At 57.4% G+C, this 19,328-nt stretch overlaps 1 protein-coding gene across 1 annotated transcript; it reads right to left on the bottom strand.

Moving 5' to 3' along the window:
- Positions 1 to 2,285: 2,285 nt before the first annotated feature.
- Positions 2,286 to 16,696, bottom strand: LOC119089944 (uncharacterized). The gene is made up of 2 exons (XM_037212745.1): positions 16,582 to 16,696; positions 2,286 to 2,915 (listed from the first exon to the last, which is right to left on the bottom strand). Exon 2 carries the CDS (start codon positions 2,859 to 2,861, stop codon positions 2,286 to 2,288), a length of 576 nt encoding a protein of 191 aa, XP_037068640.1. The 5' UTR covers positions 2,862 to 2,915; positions 16,582 to 16,696.
- Between the last annotated feature and the right edge of the window lie 2,632 nt (positions 16,697 to 19,328).

Raw genomic sequence — 19,328 nt, 5'->3', positions numbered from 1 at the left:
GTATGGAAATGTGGGACGTGGACACTACACAGACGCAGCATCGATCATTGTGCATCGTACTAGACACTAACTTATTTATTAGTGCATTGCATGGCTGGCAATATAGCATTGCATGGCTGGCAATGTAGTATTGCGTGGCTGGCAATATAGATCGAGTGCAAGCACTGGACAATACTGGACTATCCGTGGGTGGTGTTGGTACCAACCGGTGCTGGTACCTCAGAGGTTGCGGCACAGGAATTCCTCATCGAACAATATCGACGGAGGAGAGCGCGAACACTAAACAGTAGAGACCGGAGAAAGCTATACACTTCAACCGAGCCCAGCCCAAAGCCCGAGCCCGACCCGAGCCCAGATCTGGATAACGTCGCCGCGGATGGCAGGCGCAGGAGAATGGACGGATCCGCCGGCCGATTTCCCTCACCAGCGTGGGAAGCCAGATGTTTGTGGCAACCCGCTATCAGTAATGAAACCTTCACGTTGCGGAATAGAACAAATGTGAGTCACCGATTTCGATCTTGACCACGAAGCGCCGCTGGTTCTTTTCCACGCGTCGGAAACTTCGGTGTTGCAATGTTACCTTCCTTAGAGGCAGTGACAGTTTGGACATCATAATGCAGTGGACGTTCTATTGCCGCAAATGCTTCTCAGAGATTTTGTGATACGGTGATATTCGGTGGCCAGGGCCTTTCGCCAGAAGTTTCGCAACAAAGAAAAACTGCTTTATTACCTCATTGTGTGCACAGTCGGTGGTGTGAAAAGATCATATCGATTTTGCCTTTGCTTACCAGACCCCGTGTGGTGTTCATTTCTACAACCAACGTTAGCGAAAACGACGAATCCTGGTTCTTTTAAACATGTCTTAGATTCAAGATTTGTGCAGGACAGGGACAGCCCCGCAATATGCCACCGACGAGCCCAGCCCGCCAGTGATGCGACACCTCAGCCCCACCAATCCGCGCAGCAGCAACGACGTACCTTCACAAGTAGAGCGTGCCGATCTTCTTCAGGTTGTTGTACTTGTTGTTGAGCAGGATGTTTGTGGCTGCGGGTGCGTGTAGACGCCCGGCTCGAGCCGCAGCTTCCGCTCGTGGTCGGCGATGATGCTCGGCTTGGCGAACATGTCCGGCGCCGGCTGGTGCAGGTCCCACACCAGGCTGGTCAGCGAGCGCGGCCGCGTCAGCTTGTTCGGCTTCGTCTCCAGCAGCCGGCTGCGGACGGCGGCCGAGCGCGACGAGTCGCCCGAGCCCTTGTCGCCCGACGTGCTCGAGTCGAGCGTGTCGAACGCCGCCACCAGGCTGATGAGCGACTTGTAGCGCATGTCGAACAGTGGCGGCGCGGCGGAACGGACCGCGTCCGGCAGCGGGCCGTGAACGCTGCCGCCCTTCGGCGCCGCGCCCGCCTTGTGTGCCGCGAACCGCTGGTTGGCGCGCGCGTTGCAGTTCTTGGTGAAGAGCTTGCCGGCCGGGCGGGTCTCCTCCGCCGGCGCCGGCCTCTGCGCGTGCTTAGCCGGGTCGCGGGTCGGCTTCTCGGCTGGCCGGGTGTCGGGCACCGGCGCCGCGGCCACCGCCGGCTTCGCCTTACCGGCCGTGAAGACTCCCGGGTGCAGGTTGAAGGGCCGCACGGCCGCCAGCGAGAGTCTCCGTGACGGGATCGTCTCGATGGGCGGCGGCACCGGCGGCTGGTCGGCTCGCGCCGTCGCCACCGCCGCCGCCGCTCCCGGCGCCGCCGCCGTAGCCGCCTTCGGCAGCGGCGCCAGGCCGCGCACGTAGTCGTAGATCTGGTCGATCTCATCGTACTCGTCGACTGTCTGGCCACTGTGACGGCGCGTCACGCGCGACATGGGCGCCGCCAGCGCGCGGCGCAGCCCCGAGCGGCCGCACCGCCGCCTTCTTGCCGTCGAGGCGCGGGTCACGTGCAGCGCCACGTCGAACGGCTGGATGCGGTCGGCTGAGTGCAGCCAGACCTGCGCGGCGCGGTCGCACAGACGGCCGAACTCGGCCGTGCGCGCCAGCTGCTGGCCGTTGACGGCCGCCTGCAGGCCGCAGCGGCGCCGTCGGCGGCATGGCCACCACCACGCTGTCCTTGTGCAGCGGCAGGCCGAGCACCAGCTCCTGCTCGAAGGTGGTGTGCAGCCGCAGCTCGGGCACCGCCAGCCGAGAGCCATCGGCCGGCCGACCGCTCACCAGCCCGAACGTTAAGCGGCAGCCGCTTGTTGAGCAGGTTGGCGACACTGTGCACGCCGCTGATGCTGCTCTCCTTGGCGACGGCGCTGAAGCGCGCCTTCAGCTCGTGCGGCAGGTAGACTTCTCGCCGCTGCTGTCGAAGCAGCGCAGGAAGCGGGCCGGCCCACGGCCGCGCGGCCGCACCACCTCGCCCACCAGCACGAGCGTCTCACCGCTCTGCAGCGTGCGCGTGCGCTCCGTGATCGTGTCCACGCTGTCCGACTTGGAGACGAAAGCCTTGCAGCTGCAGCGCACGATGCACGAGTCGGGGAAGAGACGCGCCAGCTCGGCCACGCCCTCGATGGCGCGCACCGAGCGGCCCTCCTCGCTCAGGATCTCGAACAGGCCGTCAAAGGTGTCCGGGATGAGCAGCTTCTGACCGACCGGCACCATGCGCCTGCTGTCCTTGAATTTGACGGCCTGGGCAAGCAGCCGGCGCCGGCGGCCGCCGGAGGTCAGCAGCAGTGTGCTGTGCACGCCGAGGCTGGAGAGGCCGCCCGGGCCCAGGCTCAGGTACTGGCCCTTCTGCACCTTCACCAGCAGCGGCAGCTCGTGGCGCTGCAGCAGTTCGGCCAGCGACGCCGCCTCGTCCGACCACGTGACCTGGCCCAGCAACGACGACGCGTCCGGGGTCATGGCGATGTCACGCCGCCGCGCGCTGGCTGACGGACGTCACTGGGATGGCGCCAGCTGGAAACGCAGCATGAAGACGGCGTTAATGGTGCTGCCCTGACGTCCGTATGGCGTTTGAGGTGGTTGGGAACAGAGCAATGTTTGTTCCACTCTTAAGAAGTCGCACAATTCCTCAATGTGAGGACGCAATTTTGGCATGATTGGGATATTTGTTTGGAAGATTTACACCAACCGTGATGTTCGCAATCGCAATTTCGGATTGTTACAATCGTTTTAGAGATCCCTATGCAAAATAAAGGAGATATCACCAACATTGTGACAAGCGGGGAAAGTGTGCGCCGCAGGTATGCTTGCTGTTGCGACACCAATTGCGATGACTGAGTCTAGTTAGAATCATAGCAACGTCCAGTTACTTTGGGCTTAGGTTCCAATGTAACAGGGTGTGGTCTAAATCCGAATTTAAGTTCGAACTCATGGCATACGGCTTATCACACTTATACCCGGTAAATGGCATGCCAGAATCCATCCAGACAACATACAAATTTATGTTTTGTCATACCCACGGAATATCAACACTAATGCGTCTCAGATCCAACGAGTACTGTGCATTTTAAATGGTTCGCACCGCAAAAATGTACACGAGCACACGTAACGTTAGATTATCTCCGTCGTCTCATAGCTAATGGCATCCAATGGACGGGGATCTAATCTGATTTTAACTTACACGAAGAGTTGCAAGAATCAGTTAAAATATAACCCTCCTAAGGTTTAGTTGATGTCAAGGATGAACCGGATTTCACTCGGAATCAAGCACAAAACTAAAGAGGTGCATCTCTGCCAAAACCCAGCCAACGACACCGCCCAACGACCCAAATACAGCGAAGGACCACGGCTGTTGTCGACGGACTCGGGCGAGTTTTGCCACCTGTGGATGAGGCTGACTCTCTCCCTGCAAACAGCGCCGCTTTCCCACGTAACAAGCGGCCGGATCGGCGGCGGCGCGGCGGCGCCTGCTCTCATTGGCCTCCATCGGGGGGGGGGGGGGGGGGGGGGGGGCGCTCACGGCCGGCCAGACATCTGGGTTACCAGTAAAACGGAAGGACGACGGTGGTCAGGCCTCCGCCGGCGCGGCGGAACGAAGCGCTCGGTCGGGCAGCCGGTGACGTCACGGCGGGATAATGGCTCGGCCCGTCGATCGATCACGCCGATCGGCCGCTGTTATGAGAGCAGACAAATGGCCAGCTGAATCGGACGTAAACACACGGACTCGTAACAGCGGGCAAGCCGCGGCGGGGACGGTGGAAGGAGAGGAAAAATGCTTGGAAGAAGGAAGAAAACCGAAGTTCGCTCACTTCTCATGAAAATGCATGCATGTGGTTGAAGGAGCCTCACTTTTGCAGGCAGGGGATCAATTGCGTCGTCAGTTCTTGCAGACACTTCGCAGACGCTATAAGGGATTAATTGCGTCTACAGCTACAACCTTAATCCTCCTGCGAACGGAACTAGTTCCATGCAAAACCAAAGTAAGCCAACGCCGCGGGCTTGCGCATGTTCTATCTACGTATCGCATGTGCCGTGTCCACGTTATTTATCGTGCCCATTGTCGTGCGAGATGCTTTCTCCCGTTTATGTGCATGCGGGAGTTGCGCGGGCGCAGACACCAACAACCACAATCCCATGCCAGGAGCCAACTCAAGTGTAGAATAGCGGGGTTAGGAAACCAGAGACCGTCCAATTTCCACACACCGAGAGACAAGGTGGCCAGATGCATGTCGTGGTCGTTGGCCAGTCCATGGTCAGCGTCGCGGTCGCGGAGAGTCGTCAGGAATCTCCAAGACTCGGCTACCGCGGCCGGTCAATGAATCGAGTGTAGGCATGTCCCCGCCCCGTCGCCGTCCAAACGAGGACAGGCACTGGTCCGAAACGGCGCCCGGCGCGCCACGTCCGCCGCGATCCGCACCCGTCGCCGGCCGCGCCCGTCCGGCTCAGCACCCAAACACGGAGGAGCCGTCTGTCTATCGGCAGGCGGATCAGTGGCCGGCGGGGGTCTGACGTCTGCCGTGCAGGGCGGGACGGGCGGCGGGCGGCGCCGCGTGATCGGGCCGCCCCCGGCGCCCGATACGCCAGCTCCGGGTGCCGGCCCGGCGGCAGCGCTGCTCCCAGAGCGCCCCGCCCGCCGGCGCCGTACCGGCAGCCAGTATGCATGGGAAAGCGCCCCCGGCCGGGGCGCGATCGCTTACCGATACGCCGCGCGGACCGGTCCCCACATTAACTGCAGATGTCTGCAGCCGGTCGGCGGCGCTACGGCGCGCCGCTTGATAGATGACCCCTCGCGGAGCGTGCATGCGGCGCCGCCATTTGCCAGGAATCCGCGCGTTCGGTCCTTTGTGGATCGGGGGGTGATTGGGGGCATAACCCGGCATCGCAGCCGCAGGCCGGCGTCATAACCCGGCATCGCCGCCGCGGGCCGGCTGCCGTCGCTGCCGGCTTTGTCTGCCGAAGTGGGGCGCCGGCGGCGGCGATCCCGAGAGGTGAGAGCAAGGCCAGGCGGTGACGGATTGCAGCAGCGATATGGCATCCCGGCCGGCTCCCACGGGCGCCGGGCACGGCAGACACGCCGCTAAACTATGCACTCCGGGCGGATGGTGGAGCAATGCAGTAATGCCGGGGAAGGATTCGCAAATTGCCAGGGTCAAGATGCCTCGGTGCCATACAATGAGTTTCTCCAGGCTATATGGCATACGAGAGCTGCGTATCTGGGCTCAGAAGGAACGTCAGGTATTCAGGTATTGAGGCGATTTGGGACCGTTTATGTGGATGCTTCAGCAAAGCATGCACTGTTATATGCTGTTCGTCAACTGTGTTACCTTGTCCTACTCCTCTCTGGGTCATGGTTACATTTGCACAGGGCACTTTCCTGCAAGAATCGACTGACCAATCTTCAGATCAGATTCACTACTGGTCATGTCCAAATCCGGGCTGACATTCCTCAACGTACGTCGGCTCAGATGTGCCCGGATTGCCTATTGCACCTATTGAAACAGTACAGTGCAGTGGGTCCCCATAGCGACATGAGACGGTGAAGCCTGCAACAACAGCAGTGACATGAGCCGCTAGCACTAAATCCTCCTCACCCGTTTTGTATCTACCCGTGCTTGTGACAAAAAGGGCTTCAGCCAACGTATCTTGAACAATTCGGACAGCAGCAGCCCTCGGTGGGTAGGTGGCGGCCTCCCTGACCGGGAGTGGGCGGCGGCCACCGCGAGCCGTTCCAGGTCGGTGGCGCTCGGCCACGGGGCCGCCGCACCGCAGCCGTGACCAGCCGCCGCCGCGGCCTTGGCCCGTGGGAACCCGCCGCCCGACCGTCAGCGGCGTTCACTCCAGCCCGGCTTTCCACGCGCCGGCGGCCGATCACGTTCCGCAGCCAGTTCCGGTGTGCCCTGCGTCGCTCGCTGTGGTGGAGCTGTTCTTGGAGTGGAGTCGAGTCCGCGTCCATTGCCGCAGCATGGATGCTGTTGTCGGCCAGCGCACAGGGACAGGTGGAGCGAAGGCCAGTGGCTCAGCACATTTCTCTTCCAATGCCGTTGTGACATCGTAAGACAGCGGCATTACCGAGGACTAAAACGCTACCCGACCCCCAGCCAGGCGGAGCGGGGTAAGGGAGGTGCGCTGTCGGGGACGGCCAGAGGTGCAACGGGAAGACCTACCCGGCGCCGCCGATCGAGAGAAGACCTGCCTGGCGCCGCCGATCGAGAGAAGACCCGCCCGGCGCCGCTGATGGAGAGAAGACCCACCCCGCGCCGCCGATCTACACGGGCTCGCCACGCACCAGCACAGTCCGACCGGCCACTGGCTGTCTCGTGACATCGTTCACGGCAGGGAAAGGCACTTCGTAGCACTTTCCCCCGGGGAAAAATCATGACATTCGTGAGGAACACGATCATGGCATTTTGCCGCATCATCTGACGTTTTACAAGCGTGCCGGTCTGCAATGGTGCTAGCCTTGCGTGGCCGGATTCCTCTCCATGTGGAGTTAGGCCGAGTGCGACTCCAAATACAGATTCAGAATCAGACACAGAGCAGAGCAAGACCACGGCAAGTTACATAAACAGATCAGGGTCAGATACAGAGCCGAACCCAAGCCTGACAGCATGCCAGGGTCAGACACGAAACCAAACCAGGGCCAAATACATAGTCGGGCCAGGATCATACGCCGTGGAGCCAGCCGCAGCCAAAATACAGAGCTGAACCAGGACGAGCTTCAGTATCAGACCAGGAAAGTTATAAAGCCAGACTAAGACGAAGCCACCCAAGGTACAGAGCTAACCCGGGGCAGATACAGATCCAGATCACGGTCAGACATGAAGCCGGACCGGAATCGGATCCAGGCCGGGACCACGGCCAGCTACAAAGCCACATCTGGACCTCAGACACGTAACCGTCCTCCAGCCGGACCGCAGCCGGGCCACAGAGACGGCGGCGTCAGCTGACCCGCGCGGCGCCGACCGAGCGGCGGCGGCCGGCGCACAGTTAGCCGCGCTGCATCCCGTATTCCAGACGACCGCTGCAGCCCAGGGTGATAATGGATGGAGCCGGCGGCGGCGGCGGCGGCTGGATTCCGAACGACCGTGCGCCGGCGCGGTCGCCGCCGCCAGCTGGCTGAAGGTCAACGCTCGGAAGCGGTGCAGGGCGGGGACCAGCGGGGACGTCGCGCCGGGCGCCGCCGGCGCCCGCCGCCGACTGTCCACCGTGTGGACGTCCCAGCGGCGGTGGAAAGCCCGCTGCGGGCGCTGGCCGTGTGTCCCTCCGCGGCAACGCTGGTGCACCCTGGAGTGTAGGCACGAGCACAGCAGTGGATAGGTGGGTCACGCCTTTATTTATAGTCAATACTCTCCATGCAACAACATGGAGCGACGAAGGCAGGACGTGTCGACGGCCGACGATGACGGGACGTGTCAACGGCCGACGATGACAGGACGTGTCGACAGTTAGCAATGACAGGACGTGTCGACAGCTGACGATGACAGGACGAGTCGACAGTTGACGATGACAAGACGTGTCGACAGTTGGCGATGACGGGACGTGTCGACAGTTGGTGATGACGGGACGTGTCGACAGTTGGTGATGACGGGACGTGTCGACAGTTGGCGATGACGGGACGTGTCGACAGTTGGCGATGACGGGACGTGTCGACAGTTGGTGATGACGGGACGTGTCGACAGTTGGTGATGACGGGACGTGTCGACGGGCGCACACATCAAGACAAGGTGCGCTCCTACCGATTGCGCTCAGGCGCCTTTTGCGGCTTAGGACGAGCGAGATGCTAACGGAAGTGACTGTCATCGCCATGTACATGGGGCGGCGCCAACGACTTTCCGAAGGCAACAAGCAGATCTAGAGGTCTCTCAAGCAGATCTGGTCTTCATATATCATCCCCTACATACAATTACAATTTTTAACCCGAGCTTCACCACTTCTCTCAGAAGGACTTCCAAGTTAAGTGTGATCTAATTGAATAAAACGTCCTCTTGGCCTATTCGGTCTTCCTATCTTTCCAATCGGACCGCCTGTTCGGCTGAAACGACTTCCTATGATCTAATGGGCCTTTTATCCATCTGATGGGGCCTCATTTGGATCATCTGGGGTCTGTCGACCATGAGGATCTGGGGTTGGATATCTAGAGTCCCACGTAGTGCAGATATTATCTCCCGCGTGCCCTCAGGGCCCTAAGGTCCGGAGAGATTTGTGGTTCAAACACCTTACGTTTCCAGAGTCAATCGAGTGGGGAAGTGACGTGGTGGTGACATTGCAACGTTGCAGAAACACACCACCCGGTTCAGCAGACTGCACTTGACCTTGCTTGCATTACAGCCCTACCTTTGGAGATTTGTACTCCCTGCTACTGAAACATTCATGGCAGCACGATCAGTGTCTGCAAGATAAGCCCGTGGGAGTGGGAGTGGCCAGGTCGAGTCGGGCCGCTGAAGCCGCGAAATCACGGGCCAGTTGACGGCAGGCCTCGCTCGACCCGTGGCTTCACCCGCAACAATGACGTGTCACATATGTACACGATTACATAATGCCAGCGGCTTACGGCACCGGCGGAGTGAACTCTGTTCTGCTTTGCGCAAGTGTGAGCTTCAAGCGTGCCGTGGTCTTCAGCATCGGTCTTATCAACATCGATGGCCCCAGGCTCGCTCGTGTTGTTCATCAGCAGCCGGCAGTGCTGGTGCGATAGCTTCGACAGCAGCCAGTGAAGCAGAAGAAAGGTCGGCGAGCAGCCCATTGAATCGATTCCGGTGGTAGCCGCGCTACAGTCGCGCTCGGGACGCCTGGCTGCGCATCTGGACATTCAGCAGGAGGCAGCTGACTGTCGAGCTCCTGCCCCGAAGACGCCCGCAGGCGCGGTGGGCGCGTGGGAGGCAGCCTGGTATTGAAAGCCTCGCGTGGAAATGCACCTCACATCCGTGCAATCTGTTTCAGAGGCGTGCAGCAAAATGCTGAATGCTTTCTCTGTCGAAGTTTGTAAAATACAATTCAATGGCGAGTATTTTGATCAATTCTCAATAGACTCGGTGCGCAGGCTACACACCATGTGCGACATCGGCACCTCCCTGACACCATAGCACTGATGTTAAGCTTCCACGCACCGCGCCCACCGGCCGCGTTGTGGCCTGGTTGCCCTGCCGTTAGCTGGCTGTCCCCAGCCCCCTGTCCGCCGCTTACATCCGTACTTTACGGCGTGATTGATGGCTTTGTCACGCTGGCAGGGATACCGGTGTGTATCACCAAACCGGTCGTCTGGCCGTGAGTGTGTGGCGTTGACATCATCGCGGATCAAATGCAGCGGGTCCTGCCAATGCCGCGCCCGCCTGGTTCGGCGTGGAGTAAAGCAGCTTACCCGGGCGGCTGCGACGGCTCGCTCTCGGCTCGGCCGAGTGCGCCGCCTGAGCTGGACGCCCGGCATCGGGTCGGCGGTGTGGAGCTCCCGGCTCATGACCGGCCGGGCGGGTAGGAGTGCCGCTACCGGCAAAGGCTCGCTTTTCCACGCAACCAGCGCCAGCCGCTGCGGTAACAGTGACATCGGGAGTCGCATGCATATTGGATAACGGCGAGGAAAGATAAGGCGGATGCCGCGGCGTAGATCAAAGAAACAAATGGGCGGGCTTGGCATCGCTGCGGGAATCGTCCATCAAGCACCGAGGCACGTACCAATCTCCTTCTCTGGAACTATAAAACATACACAATCTATTGACTCAGGCCATTTGATCAAAGAGGCAGAAGAGGAATACATGGTCAAAAGTCCAAGACGTTCGCTTTCAGTGAAGTTTTAAGCTGCTTTTCGTGGCGGAAGTGTAAGCAGCGTGCTTGCTTTTCTGTTAATATCGATCATAATGGGCCTTTCTGGGCTATTTCTCTTAAACACTTCAATGCTACGTCGCACTTTGGCCGGTTAAAGGCATTATCTCCCAAATTTCAGGCACTTCAGGACAGGTTTGTGACACTAGTCGGGGATCTGGGTATATAGATAAGTGGTTTTATGACATATTTGGTTTTATATACAAGTGGTAAATGATTATGAAGTTATTACTTTGATCGATAAAAGTGAGCATTCCAGGAGACCGTTATCAAAATAATAAACGACTTTACGCTGCCACACTACCATAACAAGCTTTCGCAAAAAAAACGATGAAACCCTTTCATCAGATGGAACGTTAAGAGAATGGCAAATGAACGGTGCGTGTCCAAAGTCAACTAGCGCATGTTTGCTTACCACGCCACATGCGGTTCAGAAACGAACCCTCAGGCATGTTCCAGAGAATAGAGAATCAAGGGCGGATCCAGGGGTGAAACACAGGCTATGACCTCAAAGGTAGCCATAGACGGCAAACAATCGCATTTCCGAAATCTGAGGAAGGTCTAAGCACCTTCTACGAAGGCAAGTTTGCTTTCACCCACTCTTTGAGTCACAGGGAAGCGAAATCCGATGAGTTTTTGAACACCAGCGCACCTTATTTTGGCCCTCTAAGCCAGCGTTCGCGTTGGGTTCCTAAGTTGGTTTTCCGGATCTGTCTTGTATGAAATTAATCTTTGTATTACGATTTACCTCTGTCGTATTTCACAATTGCAGAATTGAACCTTTCCGCCGCGTGGAATCGAAAGAAATTGGGTCTGTCAATTTAAAGTTTTGTTAGACACGTGATAACCTGTCTGCTACTCTCCTCCTTTACTTGTGGATTCTTTCGTCCTAGGAATTTTTGCTTTATTTTGCACTATATCAGCTTAACACAGTGCCGCTGAAAGAGAGAACAGTTCTAACGGATTGTGCACTCACCATGGTGGCGCTGTAGCCAATAACGTTACGGCTGAAGACGCGGCTCGGGAGTGGCACTATTTCCGGTGTTCATGATTTGTCGAGGTTTGAAAAGACCGCTGTCGAGAGTAGGGGTTTTGTTCAAAAACTCTTTATTCAAAAACAATAGTTAAGATTATTGGAGAGAAAATACCTTTATTCATTTCTAAAAAGCATTACGCGATATAAATGATTTCCTGTGATATCCGTCCTAGGATAATCTGAGTACAGTAAGTCCATATCTCTCAACTCAATATGATGTAACATATGTCAACTGCGTGTGTGTGACCTGCGTCACATACGTGACCGGTGTCCACAATCCCCGAGGAAGGCGTGTCGCAAAGAGCTGCGCCGCGTCCGGCGGCCGCTGGCGAGGCGGGAGCGCCGGCGGCCCCGGACATCGCGAGCCGGCTGCCGGTCCGCCGCCGTCGCCCGTTGTGTCTCCGCTGCCGGAGCGGCGCCGGGTAATGACGCCGCGACGAGCCCGGACGTGACGGCGGCTGAGCGGCGCCGCAGGTCACGAAGCGGCGGCGGGGCGGGACGCGTCCCGGCGTCATCCGCCCGCGCCGCGGCCGAGTTCAGGCAAGGTTAGCCGCCATCGACGGCCGGAGCACGGCCGGGCCGCGGACGGCCGCTCGCCACCCCATGCACGTGCAGCGGCCGCGGCCCGGCGCGCCGCCGGCCGCCAGACGCCAGATCAAGTCGCCGATTTGCATGCGGCTTCGGCGGCGGCGGTGGCGGCAGCTGGCAGCGGTCCAGGCAGGAGCGGCCGGCCGGGGCTCGCCAGCCCCCAAGGCCAGCGGAGCCGCTCGCCCTCCGTCGCGGCGCAGCGAGCCGCCCGATCGGCCCCGGCTCGAGAGCGGCGCGAGCGCGCTCCCGGGCGCCGATTGGCTGGCGGCGCGGCGGCGCGGCGCGCGCGCCGGCTCTGAGTGGCGGCGGCCGGGCCGGGCGGCGCGCGGCCCGGTCGTCGGCCGCCGGTCGGACCGGTTCTGACTGCCGCCGTTGTGCGGGGTGAGCGACACGGGACAAAGACGGCGTCGCCGGGAGGGGACCGGCTCTGGCACGGGTCGGGGCAGGCGCCGCAGCCAGAGGACGGCTGTCCGGACCGGCCGCCCCACGCGTGCTCCACTGTCGTGCACGCGAAGATTCATATCTCGGCCGGCTTATCAGCGCACGGACCGCTATCATCTGTAGCACCCGGAGTTGAACGGAAATAAAGAACATAAAAATGTCGGTTGCATCACACACAAAGGGTAGGAAGTTGTGCTGAACCGTTGTCTTACGCCCTGCACCGCACTGTAGGGTCACACTCCCCGGAAGATGGCGTGCTCAGTCGCATACGGTCAGGGTCGCGGAACCACCTGAAAATGCGCGCTTCCTACGGCTTCCTTTCTCAGCTGATTCTTTCCATGCAAGAGTATAGTTGGTTCGCGTTAAACTTTCTTAAAGTGGGTGGGTCACGGCCTTCCCAGTCCTGTTTGGACACCTATAAATCGGTCCCATGTGCCGTGCATTATGCAACAGGCGGCGACAAAAACCCGAGAGTCGTGCGTCGTAAAATTGTTTGACGCTGTACGAAAGATAACATACGATATGGCATGAAACGTGATATGTGCAGTAATGAGTAAGTCGGTATCTAAAAAATGTAATTTATACGATGAATAGACAGTAGTTTTATCAAAAATCATATAAGGCATGTACCATACAAACAAGATGCATTAATTGGATCGAATGGCATATGAGACATGTAATATGTGATGCATATACAGAAGTTAATGAAGCTTATATAGGACTCCAAGCCTTCCATATATTTCGTGGAACACCTCCATTGACAATTGCAACTAAACTTGAACTGATCGATATCTGAACATTAATGCACGTATTTTTTGCACACATTGCGCCTCTGTCTAATACTATATCACCATAGGCAAAACAAACTCTCAAACGTACGGCTAAATAATGATCCAACTAAGAAGCAGACTGCACGGGCTAAGTCACACAAAGTCAGTTTTACGCCTCTGCACTCCCTTCGTTATGAGCTATGACCGTTTCGAGCGACATGAAGGCGGCTCTCAGCGCATGCCGGCGAGTTTAGCATGGGCTCATGCAATTCAAAACTTCTAAGCGTGTCTAGCGCGCCGTGACTACCGCCAGCGACCGTGCCGCCGTAAAGCAGGCCGGCCTTAGCGTGGCGAGTGGCGCGAGCAGCCATCTGAGACACGAACCGGGCCGCTACCTGCAGCAGCCGTGCGCCGCCGTCCCAGCCGTGAGCGCCGAGGCGCCGACCACGCGGGCCGACCGCGCCAGACGGCCTGCTGGACCGTGGATCCGCACCTGCCTAGGAGTCAAAACGAGGCATTTCGGTGTGTTCCAGCAAACCCATGCAAGTTTGGTTGAAGGGCTGTTGATGAGCGGGAGCGCGTCGTGATCCGTGTCTACGTTACGTTACGTGTCTCATCGATATCCCGGATCAAGGGGTAAGCTGGCATACTGCCCGGGGGATGCGCCGGCCATTCTCGCGCGCTCTGGGGGACACGGGACCGACGCAGGGGCACACACCATGGCGCCTGGGGGGATGCGCCGCCCACTGTCGAGCGGTCTGGGAGATACGGGATCGATACAGGCGCGCACACCATGACGCCTGGGGGATACGCCGTCTACTGTCGCGCAGTCTGGGGGACATGGGACCGACACAGGGGCGCACGCCATGGCGCCTGGGGGGATACGCCGCCCACTGTCGAGCGGTCTGGGAGATACGGGATCGATACAGGCGCGCACACCATGGCGCCTAGGGGGAACGCCGCCCACTGTCGCGCAGTCTGGGGGACATGGGACCGACACAGGGGCGCACGCCATGACGCCTGAGGGATACGCCGCCCACTGTCGAGCGGTCTGGGAGACGCGGGATCGACACAAGGCGCGCACACCGTGACGCACGCCATGCGGTGAAGACGGCCCGACCCAGCCGTTATCCTACTCAGCTGATCGGCCCTGACGGCCGGCGTGACAGGGTCGGTAGGTCTCCACGCACCAGTGGGCCGGCCTGACGAGAGCCGACGGTCGGCATGACGAGAGCCGGCGGGTCGGCCTGACGGGAGCCGACGGTCGGTTTGTCAAGAGCCGACGGTCGGCCTGACGAGAGCCGACAGTCAGCCTGACGAGAGCCGACGGCCGGCCTGACAAGAGCCGACGGTCGGTCTAACGAGAGCCGACGGCCGGCCTGACGAGAGCCGACGGCCGGCCTGACGGAAGCCGATGGGCTGACCGGTGCGTCAGGAGGACCCTCCCGGGCGGCGGCCGGAGTCGCTCCCAGTGGACCAGTCGTGCCTGTGGGGTGGCATGCTACATGCAGGGCTTTGTCTCACGGGTGCTGGAGGGTTTTCGGTATATGTCGTCCGCAGCGGATGAGGAGGAGAGGATATGGGATGTAGCCTCGCTCAGTTTTGACACGCGTTTAAGTGATCTTGGTTTAGATACGTCCTCCACTGAGGCCCTAACAATGGGGCTCCGGGTTCCCGACGGGCTACTTGCCCGCGACGGCGTGGTGGGGTCGATGTACTGGGCCCCACACTTAGTGGATAACTTATAGACTATTGTTAGCCGTGACACAATGTTTACAACACACGGTTCAGGACACGGGTATGTTATTTACACCGAGTGAATAACATTGCAAATGGACAACGTTCGGAGTAATGGCGGCGTCTAACTGCATGCCACATGCTAAATGCTTTTTCTGCCTTCGACATATTTGTGTATTATTTGGTATTTGTGCTTTAGAGCTACTATAATTGTGCACCTATCTTGTCCATAGTGGTCTGTAAGCAATGTTTGAGATGCAGACGTTTTCAAAATAGCCTTGGCAATGAGACTTGCGCCCGGTTTTGCTAAGCTAGAATCAATCCCAGATCCGAATCAAAGTCAGTGGAGCTGAATCGGAGACTGATTCAAAGCGACTGTTGCAAGCTGGAATTTAATTCGAATCTCACTCCGGTACAAAAGCATATATGAGGTCTGAATGCGAATCAAAATAAAGTTTTAAGTGTTGAAAATAGTACAGCGGATGAATAATTACACCGGTAAATACACAAACATTTATATGCAATAGGGTTGTATGTGTGTCTGGCTACATTCCGAACGGTATCAAAGCCCTTCAGGTGGGTAGGTGATAGAACTGCGCTGTAGGCTGTCATGGTGTGAGTTGTATTAGGGGATAAGAGCATGATTATCGTGCTTCTGGTGTTTACAGGAACTCTCGCGGCATGTGAATACTGACATGCTTAAGATGACTGGAGATATGGACAATCCCAGCGTAAGAGGACAGGGCAGTCCGCCTTTAATCCGTGAAATCCTTGGCATCTGGATGCCCTCAATGTCCCATCCCACCCTCTGCATAAACACAAACCGGGAAGGTGAGTCACACATTTTGATTTTGCAACTAATTTTTCCACACTCCAACGGGTAACACACCGCGCGATGTCAAGTCAACCATGTAAACGCTCCACGTGGCAGAATCATTTTCAAAATGGAGATGAGTAAATTCTGATACTGTTGAAAACAATGTGGACCAACTCTGAATCTGATTAAGTCATAACTCCAACGAGCCAAATCCTGATCCGATTCCGGAGATGGATTCCAATTTGCTGAAATCAGGCAGACGTTTGCCGGCGGCAGAATATGTCTAGGTCGGACCCTTTATTGATAATAATTCATGACGCCAACTCCAGGACAATAGTAGATCTCAAACAGCTACAATCCAACAGACAAAGTAAACGAACAACTTACATAGGCTCACTATTAACAGCCAGTCAAAGCGTATCGCCATATCGAAATTTAACGTGCATGCCAACGGCTCATATTATGCGGCCTGCAAGTAGCCTTGTCACATTTTCTTACATGACACTTACAATATCGCGACATGATACTCTGCACGCCGACACACAGCTGCGCTCCAGCCCGACGTTGTGTCAGCTGGCCGGGCTCCGACCGCAAGCTTGCACCCGAGGACGGGTGATGGCACCTCCGGACCTCCACTCGTTTCCACAAACGGCTCGTCCGGATAGCTGCGAGACGGGTCCCGAACGGAGCCTCTAAATACCATCGCGCTCTCAACAGAGCGCCCGGACGACGAGCACCGGCCCACCTTGAGCCTTGAATCCGGCGACACCACGCGCAGCCGCAGGTGCGTATTAGCGCCATTCACCACCACGCTCGAAAGCCGTTTTCCACACGCGTTGCCGCCATAAGTAAAAGAAGCATGCCCGGTGACCTTGTAGCGGCCCGCAAAGCTGTCCAGCTGACGGGCACCGTTTCCACACGGTCCCATGCCAACGCTGCACGCAGAACCGAGCCTGGTCCGTCGGCATAGCTCACCTGGTTGCTTTCCGTGGGTCCGATGCGACTGACGGCTCAGGGCAACGCCCGGTCTCGACCCCAGCACGGTGACACGCTCGTCACTCCGCACAGCGACCCGCTCACGTCCTCCGACGCTCCGTCACGCGGCGCGTTTGATTCGGCTCGCGGATCGGAGGCGGCCGCCTCCGCTGCAGCTGCGCAGTCGGCCGCCAGGTGGCAGGGTGGTCGTCATACGGCCGGCGCGGCAGCAGGGTCGCGCTAGTTTCAGGAACCGACTAAGATTATAAGCGGCTTATCACGGACGCTGCACCCGCCACGTTAACCGGTGCACCTGAAATGAGAGCTAGATTGCAGAGCGTAAATGGCTGCATTTAAAACACAGCCGGGGAAGCAAGCTATGTTCCGTCAACACAGACGCGCGATCGTGACCCACACCTGCCTTCCTCCCCCGCCCCACTCACGCGCTAGCACACATCACACATCGGCCACAGACTTATTACCCCAATCAGCACCAGAAATGAATAATCCTTCCCTTTACCTACATTAACGGCTGCCATTTTCCCTTATGCCGAGCCAACTGCCATTTCCTTTGCCCGCCGCACCGGATGTGCAGTTTCCTTAGGCACCGGCTGGAATAGCTTACATTACCGCGCATGGCTAACCGCCCGTCGTTCATACTTTGACTTCGCATGCTTGGTCATTTTTCAACCTTTTCCCTCTGGCTACCCACTGGTGCGCGAAAACCCCTGTTCATTGGCTACGCTGTGTTGGGCGCAACGTCCTAAAAAGATCGCATCCATTTAGCCCGTAAGTGAACGCAAGACTCAAGTCAAAGGCCCATCTGTTGCTTGTCACGAGTGGAAGGCTGAAGCCAGTAGCTCGGCTTCGTGGTTCTGTGATACGTTTTAACATATTTGGGCGTTATTTGCCGTCACACCTGAGCGTAACGTTCCGCCCCAAAACATAACCCTCCCTTCACCTTGTTACGTTTCGTTTACACTCCCATCAAAGCTCAACGACATCAGCGAGCGACTGTCATTTCCCCTTTCTGCCGCACTGGCAGTCATTCACGGCTCACCTGCCGCATCGGCTGCCACTCATGGCTCACCTGCCGCACCGGCTGCCATTTCCCTCACAAATGCCGCACCGGCTGCCATTTCCCTCACAAATGCCGCACCGGCTGCCATTTCCCTCACAAAAAATGCCGCGCCGCCTGCCATTTACCTCACAAATGCCGCACCGACTGCCATTTCCCTCACAAATGCCGCACCGTCTGCCATTTCCCTCACAAATGCCGCACCGGCTGCCATTTCCCTCACAAATGCCACGTCGGCTGCCATTTTCTGACGCTATAGCGTTCCGCTTTGAGCTGCCAAGGTGTGGTTCCCATCAAATTTGATATCGAAATCAGTTTGATATCAGTTTCATATCGAAAGCCTGTGTCTGAGGTGCCCGAAACGGGACGGGCGTTTTGATTACGAGGGAGTGAATCGCCCCGCCCCGCAGCCCGGTAGAGTCCCCGGGCGGGACTGGAATCGGGACAAATAACACGAATGCGGAATGAATGAAATAACGCGGAATGCACCTAACTGAATGCCTTTCTGTCGGCACATCTTTTTTGCCGCCGTGTCATTTGGGCGAAATGATAAAAATCGAACGTCGATTTGCCGACATGCATTTTTGCCGGCGTGTCAAACTGCTGGAAATGTTCAAAAGTCGAAATACATATTAACTGAATGCCAGCCTGCCGACACATTCTTTATTAAAATGTTCATTTGCCGAAATGGCGTTAGTTGATTGCCACATGCCGGGGTGTTATTTAGTCGAATGTTAGTTAGCCTGCATGTTCTTTCGTGGAATGCTATCTACCGAAATATGTTTTCGGTTGAATACCTTCTACTTGGACGAAATGCGCTTTAGCCTAATGCTTATTAGCTAGATGTTATTTTCTTGAGAGCTTATGCGTCGAAATGTTGTTATTGATTTGTAGACAGAGGCCCCTCAACCCTCCCTTGTGGGCGCTTTTTCAGCTCACGGTCACCCAGCGAGGGGAGGCCTTAGCAGTCCCCGATCATATCTCAAAAGCCAAGCTGGCTGGAGCCACGCGAAAGATGCCATCGGAAAGCTCTCGTCAAACTGCATCAGATAGGTGTGACCGAACAATGGCGAACATGACTGACAGGTTAAATTAAGTCCACCTTCCTGCTACTGCAGGAACTAAGCATGATACCACAATAAGGAAAATGGCCCCGATTATTTGTTAAAAAACCTATGCCGGATGTACTGGGGAATGGCAAAAATGCACTTGGGGGCTCTCTGCCGGGACTTCGCCCGCACAGGGACCTCTGTACAGGGTATGTGCTCGGCGCTAGGACGTGGATCATACCAGGAACACTTCAGGCCACTCATGACTGACGCATGCATCTTGCTCGGCTAAACGGGGCATCGCAAGCTTGCAGAATGAAGTGAGATTGAGGACAGGAAGAGTGATGAAAAGACGGAAAGACATCGTGAGTCGCGGTGGCGGCAAAATTCCGAGGCCAAAAAGCGAGACATCGAGCCCGCCCCTCCCCATTTTTGAGCAGTCTTGACCTCTCCCAACTTCCTATGTGCACCAGCAGGTGGTGTCCTTGTAACCTGAATGATCTCAGTGACCTCAAGGGCGATAAAATATTCAGCGGCGCATTTGACTCGACTGGCGGGTCACAGGCGGCCAGTGCGCAGGCGCACAGGGCGCCTTTGCCACAGCTAACCAGTTGACCACC

The sequence above is a fragment of the Pollicipes pollicipes genome, unplaced genomic scaffold (genome assembly GCF_011947565.3).
Source record: "Pollicipes pollicipes isolate AB1234 unplaced genomic scaffold, Ppol_2.1 Scaffold_3087;HRSCAF=3621_pilon_pilon_pilon, whole genome shotgun sequence".
NCBI classification, from domain to species: domain Eukaryota; kingdom Metazoa; phylum Arthropoda; class Thecostraca; order Pollicipedomorpha; family Pollicipedidae; genus Pollicipes; species Pollicipes pollicipes.
Note: the sequence above shows the minus strand (reverse complement) of the source record. Positions and strands in the feature narration are given on the sequence as shown.

Excerpts from the sequence above, each read along its gene's own strand:
- LOC119089944 (XM_037212745.1), bottom strand. The coding sequence starts at position 2,861 with ATGACCCCGGACGCGTCGTCGTTGCTGGGCCAGGTCACGTGGTCGGAC.